Source organism: Oncorhynchus masou, chromosome 32, assembly GCF_036934945.1.
Source record: "Oncorhynchus masou masou isolate Uvic2021 chromosome 32, UVic_Omas_1.1, whole genome shotgun sequence".
NCBI classification, from domain to species: Eukaryota; Metazoa; Chordata; class Actinopteri; order Salmoniformes; family Salmonidae; genus Oncorhynchus; species Oncorhynchus masou.
The window spans coordinates 92,842,364-92,852,086 of record NC_088243.1 but is presented as its reverse complement, the minus strand read 5'-3'; the positions used below and the strand labels follow the sequence as shown (position 1 = coordinate 92,852,086).

The 9,723-nt window shown below is 44.9% G+C and overlaps 1 protein-coding gene across 1 annotated transcript; it reads right to left on the bottom strand.

Moving 5' to 3' along the window:
• Positions 1-1,205: 1,205 nt before the first annotated feature.
• LOC135526803 (dual specificity protein phosphatase 1-like) lies at positions 1,206-8,820 on the bottom strand. Its single transcript, XM_064955469.1, has 4 exons — positions 8,050-8,820; positions 7,338-7,480; positions 6,783-7,002; positions 1,206-2,154 (listed from the first exon to the last, which is right to left on the bottom strand). The coding sequence occupies exons 1-4, from the start codon at positions 8,417-8,419 to the stop codon at positions 1,793-1,795; spliced, it is 1,095 nt and encodes a 364-aa protein (XP_064811541.1). The 5' UTR covers positions 8,420-8,820; the 3' UTR covers positions 1,206-1,792.
• Between the last annotated feature and the right edge of the window lie 903 nt (positions 8,821-9,723).

Here is a 9,723-nt window from a genome sequence, read left to right as displayed (position 1 = left end):
AATCACCTGTAGTAGAGCGACACTGACAGTACACTACTAGTATTGTTACAGTACAGTACTAGTATTGTTACAGTACACTACTAGTATTGTTACAGTACACTACTAGTATTGTTACAGTACACTACTATTAGTGTTACAGTACACTACTAGTATTGTTACAGTACAGTACTAGTATTGTTACAGTACACTACTAGTATTGTTACAGTACACTACTATTAGTGTTACAGTACACTACTAGTATTGTTACAGTACACTACTAGTATTGTTACAGTACACTACTAGTATTGTTACAGTACACTACTAGTATTGTTACAGTACACTACTAGTATTGTTACAGTACACTACTAGTATTGCTACAGTACACTACTAGTATTGTTACAGTACAGTACTAGTATTGTTACAGTACAGTACTAGTATTGTTACAGTACAGTACTAGTATTGTTACAGTACACTACTAGTATTGTTACAGTACAGTACTAGTATTGTTACAGTACACTACTAGTATTGTTACAGTACACTACTAGTATTGTTACAGTACACTACTAGTATTGTTACAGTACACTACTAGTATTGCTACAGTACACTACTAGTATTGTTACAGTACACTACTAGTATTGTTACTTCACACTACTAGTATTGTTACAGTACAGTACTATTGGTGTTACAGTACACTACTAGTATTGTTACAGTACACTACTAGTATTGCTACAGTACACTACTAGTATTGTTACAGCACACTACTAGTATTGTTACAGTACACTACTAGTATTGTTACAGTACACTACTAGTATTGTTACAGTTCACTACTAGTATTGTTACAGTACACTACTAGTATTGTTACAGTACACTACTAGTATTGTTACAGTACAGTACTATTGGTGTTACAGCACACTACTAGTATTGTTACAGTACACTACTAGTATTGTTACAGTACACTACTAGTATTGTTACAGTTCACTACTAGTATTGTTACAGTACACTACTAGTATTGCTACAGTACACTACCAGTATTGTTACAGTACACTACTAGTATTGTTACAGTACACTACTAGTATTGTTACAGTACACTACTAGTATTGTTACAGTACACTACTAGTATTGTTACAGTACACTACTAGTATTGTTACAGTACACTACTAGTATTGTTACAGTTCACTACTAGTATTGTTACAGTACACTACTAGTATTGTTACAGTACACTACTAGTATTGTTACAGTACAGTACTATTGGTGTTACAGCACACTACTAGTATTGTTACAGTACACTACTAGTATTGTTACAGTACAGTACTATTGGTGTTACAGCACACTACTAGTATTGTTACAGTACACTACTAGTATTGTTACAGTACAGTACTATTGGTGTTACAGCACACTACTAGTATTGTTACAGTACACTACTAGTATTGTTACAGTACAGTACTATTGGTGTTACAGCACACTACTAGTATTGTTACAGTACACTACTAGTATTGTTACAGTACAGTACTATTGGTGTTACAGCACACTACTAGTATTGTTACAGTACACTACTAGTATTGTTACAGTACACTACTAGTATTGTTACAGTACACTACTAGTATTGTTACAGTACAGTACTAGTATTGTTACAGTACACTACTAGTATTGTTACAGTACACTACTAGTATTGTTACAGTACAGTACTCGTATTGTTACAGTACAGTACTAGTATTGTTACAGTACATTCACAACGACTCGACACCAATCGTGACAGTTCAGTTCCAAGTCCAGGCTAAGACAGACAGCCCTCCATCTGATCCTACTCTTCCCCTTAGCAGCTTGGTGAGGTGGTGATGGGGCTGTGGAGGAAGGAGAGCTGTCTGTGTCCAGCAGAGCTGTGGACGGGGATAGACACGGGGAAGTTAAAGACCGTACTGCTCTTCCCTAGGGCAGGGCTCCCGGCTTCCGACGAGCAGGATGAAGTAGCCAGGAGCTGGGACTCAAACCGTAGCAGTTGGCCCATGAAGCTGAAGTTAGGACTGATGATGCTGCGGCGTTGCTTGACGAACTCAAAGGCCTCGTCCAGCTTCACGCGGTTGGTCCTCATCAGGTAGGCCAGACAGATGGTGGCGGAGCGGGAGATGCCGGCTTGGCAGTGGACAAACACACGACCGCCTTTATTACGGATGGAGTCTACAGGAGAGAGAGAAGGAGAGGGGAGATTAGTACAACTATGTATCAATACAACATATTCAACTTAGTTCTTCTGTAAGTGTGAGACAGTTGTATAAGTTGTTGCCAGATTTCTGAAAGGTTTTCTGAAAAGTTGGGCGAGAACGGCACTTGTAACAACAGGGTAGTGGGTTCAATTCCTGGGACCACCCATACGTAAAATGGGATGCACGCATCCCAGCTGAAACAGTTCGGATCAAGTTTGTGTTTTATGGCGTTTTTGTTCGTTTTGGGCATCGGTAAAGTTTTTTTCCCAGCTGTTCATGAACACTAAATGTTTTCTTGAGGCAAGCAGAAGTTGGTAGACCAAGTGATTGGTCAACAGTGGGGATTCTTCAATAAAGTATTTGTTATCATTCAGAGACGATGACATGTTTTCATTGAGAAATACAGCAACAAACATCTTAGTTTAGATGTAAAATTGTGCGACGAAGGTCTCCTCGACAAACACATCCAAATTAACTTCAGATTTCTTGAGTTATCTATTTTGAGGGAGTGTATACTGGCTACAGCATCTCAAAATGGACAAACAGTACTATTGCAGATTTGTTGTTGTTTTTAAGCGAATGTTTTTTAAGGGTGCACCCTCGTTCGGTTCCCCTAGACCAGTTCACTATGCGCCAGCCGAACTAAAGCATGCGGAAGCCTAAGGCACAGCAGGAAGTTACCAATATCCTCCTTGCTCAGTCAGTAGGCCTACTAAAGCACAGCAGGAAGTTACCAATATCCTCCTTGCTCAGTCAGTAGGCCTACTAAGGTACAGCGGGAAGTTACCAGTATCCTCCTTGCTCAGTCAGTAGGCCTACTAAGGCACAGCGGGAAGTTACCAATATCCTCCTTGCTCAGTCAGTAGGCCTACTAAGGCACAGCGGGAAGTTACCAGTATCCTCCTTGCTCAGTCAGTAGGCCTACTAAGGCACAGCGGGAAGTTACCAATATCCTCCTTGCTCAGTCAGTAGGCCTACTAAGGCACAGCGGGAAGTTACCAATATCCTCCTTGCTCAGTCAGTAGGCCTACTAAGGCACAGCGGGAAGTTACCAATATCCTCCTTGCTCAGTCAGTAGGCCTACTAAGGCACAGCGGGAAGTTACTAACTTTCAGGTACCAAATCACCCTCCATAGTGTTACTAACTAATGGTGTTGCTAACGGACCCATCTCATTAACCCAGGAATGGGGCAGTTAGATGGGTCTGGGGTGGGGGGTGGGGGGGCTATTCCCCTTGGAGAGGGGGGCAGAAGGAGGCAGTTAGATGGGTCTGGGGTGGTGGGTGATCAGGGGGCTATTCCCCTTGGAGAGGGGGCAGAAGGGGGCAGTTAGATGGGTCGGGGGTGGTGGGTGATCAGGGGGGCTATTCCCCAGGGAGAGGGGGGCAGAAGGGGACAGTTAGATGGGTCTGGGGTGGTGGGTGATCAGGGGGGCTATTCCCCTTGGAGAGGGGGCAGAAGGGGACAGTTAGATGGGTCTGGGGTGGTGGGTGATCAGGGGGCTATTCCCCTTGGAGAGGGGGGCAGAAGGGGCAGTTAGATGGGTCTGGGGTGGTGGGTGATCAGGGGGCTATTCCCCTTGGAGAGGGGGGCAGAAGGGGGCAGTTAGATGGGTCTGGGGTGGTGGGTGATCAGGGGGCTATTCCCCTTGGAGAGGGGGCAGAAGGGGGCAGTTAGATGGGTCTGGGGTGGTGGGTGATCAGGGGGCTATTCCCCTTGGAGAGGGGGGCAGAAGGGGGCAGTTAGATGGGTCTGGGGTGGTGGCTGATCAGGGGGCTATTCCCCTTGGAGAGGGGGGCAGAAGGGGGCAGTTAGATGGGTCTGGGGTGGTGGGTGATCAGGGGGGCTATTCCCCTTGGAGAGGGGGGCAGAAGGGGGCAGTTAGATGGGTCTGGGGTGGTGGGTGATCAGGGGGGCTATTCCCCTTGGAGAGGGGGGCAGAAGGGGGCAGTTAGATGGGTCTGGGGTGGTGGGTGATCAGGGGGCTATTCCCCTTGGAGAGGGGGGCAGAAGGGGGCAGTTAGATGGGTCTGGGGTGGTGGGTGATCAGGGGGGCTATTCCCCTTGGAGAGGGGGCAGAAGGGGGCAGTTAGATGGGTCTGGGCTGGTGGGTGATCAGGGGGGCTATTCCCCTTGGAGAGGGGGGCAGAAGGGGGCAGTTAGATGGGTCTGGGGTGGTGGGTGATCAGGGGGGCTATTCCCCAGGGAGAGGGGGGCAGAAGGGGACAAAGGGGGGTTGGTTGCCCCTCGGCTGGGGTTATTAATCTGGGAGAAAGGCCGGCCGTGAGCCTGGTGGAGAAAAGTGTCCTTTGTCCCGACAGAAGAAAGAGACGGAGAGGAGAGAGCTGCGTTCAACCATCAGCCTCTCTCTGGGTGCATCCCAAATGGCTCCCTCTTCCCTTCGGGGGCGGCAGGGTAGCCTAGTGGTTAGAGCATTGGACTAGTAACCGGATGGTTGCAAGCTCAAACCCCCAAGCTGACAAGGTACAAATCTGTTGTTCTGCCCCTGAACAGGCAGTTAACCCACTGTTCCTAGGCCGTCATTGAAAATAAGAATTTGTTCTTAACTGACTTGCCAGGTAAAATTAATTTTTTTTTATAGTGCACTACTTTAGACCAGGGCCCTATGGAACCCTATTCCCTATATAGTGCACTACATTTGACCAGGGCAGTGTACTATTTACATTTACATTTAAGTCATTTAGCAGACGCTCTACTATAACGGGAATAGCATTCCATTTGGCATACAGCTCTGTCTCTCTCTCTCTGGCTGCCTGCTACAAAAGCAGAGTGAGTTCTGGGTCTGGTGGGTCTGCTTTGTGGCTCCCACATGAAAAGGGACCACCTCTTTAAACTGGGGGGTCTAGTAGAGGGGTGGATGGGCTGTGATGAAGCAGGGAGTCCTGGCTCAGACAGCTGGTTGGGATTTGGAGGGAACTTTTTTTCTATTTAAATCCAAGTCATTGAATGGAGAAGAGGAGTGATGGAGAGAGGGAGGGGGTTAGCTGTTGAGTTGGAGAGAGGGAGGGGGTTGGCTGTTGAGTTGGAGAGAGTGAGGGGGTTGGCTGTTGAGAGGGAGGGGGTCGGCTGTTGAGAGGGAGGGGGTTGGCTGTTGAGAGGGAGGGGGTCGGCTGTTGAGAGGGAGGGGGTTGGCTGTTGAGAGGGAGGGGGTTGGCTGTTGACAGGGAGGGGGTCGGCTGTTGAGAGGGAGGGGGTTGGCTGTTGAGAGTGAGGGGGCTGGCTGTTGAGAGGGAGGGGGTCGGCTGTTGAGAGGGAGGGGGTCGGCTGTTGAGAGGGAGGGGGTCGGCTGTTGAGAGGGAGGGGGTCGGCTGTTTGGAGGGAGGGGGTCGGCTGTTGAGAGGGAGGGGGTCGGCTGTTGAGAGGGAGGGGGTTGGCTGTTGAGAGGGAGGGGGTCGGCTGTTGAGAGGGAGGGGGTCGGCTGTTGAGAGGGAGGGGGTTGGCTGTTGAGTTGTAGTAGTTTGTTTGCCCGCCAAACCAATAGCTTGTATGACTACAGCTGTGCTTGGTGATTGTGTCCTATGTTTGACAGTTATCTAGAGTTACGAGAGAATTAGTTAGCTAGCTACTTACAACGATTGTGATATCGTGACCTGTGCAAAGCACAGTTCTGAGATATTGAGCATCAACGTTTTCACGTCCCAGAAGTGTTTCGTAGTGACTTCTTCTTTAATAACCCACTCAGGACCTTAAAAGGTACCTGAAGTACAGAGTACCGTTTTGAACCTTACGGCTCTGAAATGTCAATCTGCGTTCAGCCATACGGTTCTATTTCACACTTCTGAATTAGACATTTTTAAGACAACTGTAGCTATGTAAATAAATAAATGATGGAATAACACTATTTACCAACAGAGTCTGAACAAATCATCAAATTTTATTTTACTAGGCAAGTCAGTTAAGAACATATTCTTATTTTCAATGACAGCCTAAGAACAGTGGGTTAACTGCCTGTTCAGGGGCAGAATGACAGATTTGTACCTTGTCAGCTCAGGGATTTGAACTTGCAACCTTTCTGTTACTAGTCCAACACTCTAACCACTAGGCTACCCTGCCACGCCAACACATTAAGAAATATATTTTGATCCTCAGATGAATAACTGGCATCGATGTGGCCACGTCATTCACTTGAACATTTCTGACAGTGTTGTTGTTTTGCCTACGTACCCTTATTACTGGCTAGACTAGCCTAGACCATACCTAGAGGGAGGTGGCAAAGACACGTTCTGATTGGTCCGTCTGTATTTCTTCCGGATTGTGCCTGGATTGCAGACAAAACCTTATAGCACTAAGTTCAAATGGGTTTATGCAAATAGAACGTTCTAGTTTTTCTAACTTTTTCCAAATGAACATGTACTTTTTCAAAAATCTAACTTCACAGACATATGAATAATAATCTAAAAGATCAATTATACGTGAATAGCTCTTTTTTTAATATATATATTTTTTTTACAAACATGTCAGATATAACCTTATAGTTCCAAGGTCTCAATATGTTTTCTTACCCAGCTACCTGAAGCTGGATAGACTTTAGTCGCTCTGAATAGGAGTGTCTGCTAAATAACCGTAATGTAAAGACACTCACCGATAAACTCTATAGCCTCATTGAACCAGGAGGAGATATCAGCCTTGTGGTTGTCCTCTACGGGGATACTCTTGTACTGGAAGGACTCTTCAAAGTGGTTGGGGCAGTTAGCTGATACGTTGATGAGAGCAGTGATACCCAGCATGTCTATCATGTCCTTTCTGGAGGCATGGTAGGCACTGCCCAGGTAGAGGAAGGGAAGGATCTCCACTGGACCCCCCTGGAGAGGAGGAGAGGAACAGGACGGACAACAGTCAACCACCACAATAAAGAAGAGATAGTCTAAGATGTCCAAATCTAGAGTTTGATGACACATTGACATTGTTTTGAGAGTATTAACATGTCAAAGTGTTATTAGAGATGAAGATAGGAACAGAAAACAATGTCAAAACTATCAATACTTACGCCTGTCGCCTACCAAATTGAGGTTAGTTTAAGATGGCAGAATCTATTGTTTGACGACACACTGACTGACATTGGTTTATTTTTCATACAGGTAAAAGTGCTGTTACACAGTAATAACATAGAAAATACATGTTTTAGAAGAAAACCAACCTGGTCATAGAGCGGTGTACTGCATGGACTGCAGCCGGGCTCGGCGCTGTCTGGACGGGCGCTCAGGGGCAGACTGAGTCCCTGTGGAGCTGACGGCTTGGTACACATCTCTGGATACTCCGAGGAGAACGCGTCAAAACCACCTAAACAATGACATGAGAGGACGTAAGGATACTTACTGTACAACAGTCACGTCACCATCTATCTCATCGTTATAATCAGTAACAGCTGTAAAGCGGCTATTTCCGTACAGTCACAGTGTTCACTTCATAACTGTCACTTTAAATAACGCCACTTTAATAATGTTTACATATCTTACATTACTCATCTCACCTGTATATACTGTACTCTATACCATCTACTGCGTCTGGCCTATGCCGCTCGGTCCATCGCTCATCCATATATTTATATGTACATATTCTCATTCACCCCTTTAGATGTGTGTGTATTAGGTAGTTGTTGTGGAATAGTTAGATTACTTGTTAGATATTACTGCACTGTTGGAACTAGAAGCACAAGCATTTCGCTACACTCGTATTAACATCTGCTAACCATGTGTATGTGACCAATAAATGGTGATTTGATTTTAATTTGACGTCGGCCTACACTATGGCACTTTGTGTAGCGCCGTTCGTTACCATGAGTGCGCAATCAATATGGAGTAGGCCAAGGCTGTAGAAACAGGCTTCATGTTTATAATAAATCAAATTACCTTTGAGAAAGAAGAAACTAGTCCCACACGGGTTTCGGCACAGAGCTGTTACGGCGAGCATTAGAGTCCCGTCCTTCTTCACTTGGCCAAAGTCCAAACTCCGATCATCCAGAAACACTACGGACTGATACTCCCCGGAGAGAAGCCGGTTCCGCGTGTCCTCGTTGGGCACGATGTGTCCCACCCCCAGCCCCCCTCTGGCCCTCCGGCGGACTATAGTACTGAAGCGGACGTTGGTGGACCCGGGGATGTGAGAGGAGTTGAAGGAGAAGAATGAGCGGCAGTCCAGGACCAGACAGCCCGGGTCGTCCCCCTCCAGCAGCCCGCGGAGGGACATGGCATCGATGCTGGGGACTTCCATTATCACCATAGTAGAAGGGCGGCGGGCGTCAAATGTTAAATACAAGTACGTAGGCTGTGGAACAGGAAAATAAACCCCTGGGTGGTCTGTGTCACCTGTTCCTATAGCAACTTGTGAGGTTTTCTTTATTTTAAGACACAAGTAGATTTATTCTTGAAGCAGTTGTATGTTCTTTTGTTCTCCTTAGCTTCTTTGAGGTTTTCCCAAAATGAATGTAAACTGAGAGAAGAAAAAAAATCAGTAACAATGAATAAATGTAGAATAAAAAAATACAACAATCCGTTCCTCTTCTCGTGTGTATTTTCTTTGGTTGTTTCTTGTTAAAAACAAGTTTTTCTTTTCATCCCCGAGGTTGTTCTGAGGGTAGCCTGTGAAAAGGACTTATATAAGTATCTCTTCTAGTGAGGGAGAAAACAATGACATCAGACTACTTACTCCCTTCCTGGTACACTGCCCGCACGGGTTCGCACATACGTCATTGCGCTTTCGAGTCAACCAATGAAGGCCACCCACCCACCCTTCCACCAGCTCCTCTCAGTTCTCGTCACAGAGGCTTTATTGGCATGGGAAACATATGTTTACATATGTGAAAACAAAACAAGTGAAAACAAAACAACAACAAACAAAAACAATCAGACATTAATAGGTAAACATTACAAACACCAGAGTTTTAAAAGAATCTCTCTCTGCGTGTGAAATGATTATGGGGGCTGGTAGCAGCTATATTATGGGGCCAGAGATATCAGGGAAAAGGATAGTGAAAGTATCTCTGATGGGGCATGTCGCTATGGGTAGACTAAGGAGACTAGCCTACTTATATATCCCAATATATATATCCCATTATAAAATAGAACAATTAAGTGTTTATATCAAAATATAAACTATAGATAAATCAAATCAAATGTTATGGGTCACATACACCTGTTTAGCAGATGTCATTGCGGGTCTAGCAAAATGCTTGTGTTTCTAGCTCCATCAGTGCAGTAATATCTAACAAGTAATATCTAACAATTTCACAAAAATACACACAATACACACACATCTAAAGTAAAGGAATGGAATTGAGAATATATCAATATTTGTATGAGCAATGTCGGAGTGGCATATACTAAAATACAGTAGAATAGAATACAGTAGAATAGAATACAATAGAATAGAATACAGTAGAATAGAATATAGTAGAATAGAATACAGTAGAATAGAATACAGTAGAATAGAATACAGTAGAATAGAATATAGTAGAATAGAATACAGTAGAATAGAATACGGTAGAATAGAATACGGTAGAATAGAATACAGTAGAATAGAATACA

What these genes read in the sequence shown, in the direction of transcription:
- LOC135526803 (XM_064955469.1), bottom strand. Translation starts at nt 8,419, where the DNA reads ATGGTGATAATGGAAGTCCCCAGCATCGATGCCATGTCCCTCCGCGGG. An exon ending in TAGTTTCTTCTTTCTCAAAG is followed by an intron (nt 7,481 to 8,049) that starts GTAATTTGATTT and finishes GTCATTGTTTAG; the next exon opens with GTGGTTTTGACGCGTTCTCC. An exon ending in GTACACCGCTCTATGACCAG is followed by an intron (nt 7,003 to 7,337) that starts GTTGGTTTTCTT and finishes CCTCCTCTCCAG; the next exon opens with GGGGGTCCAGTGGAGATCCT.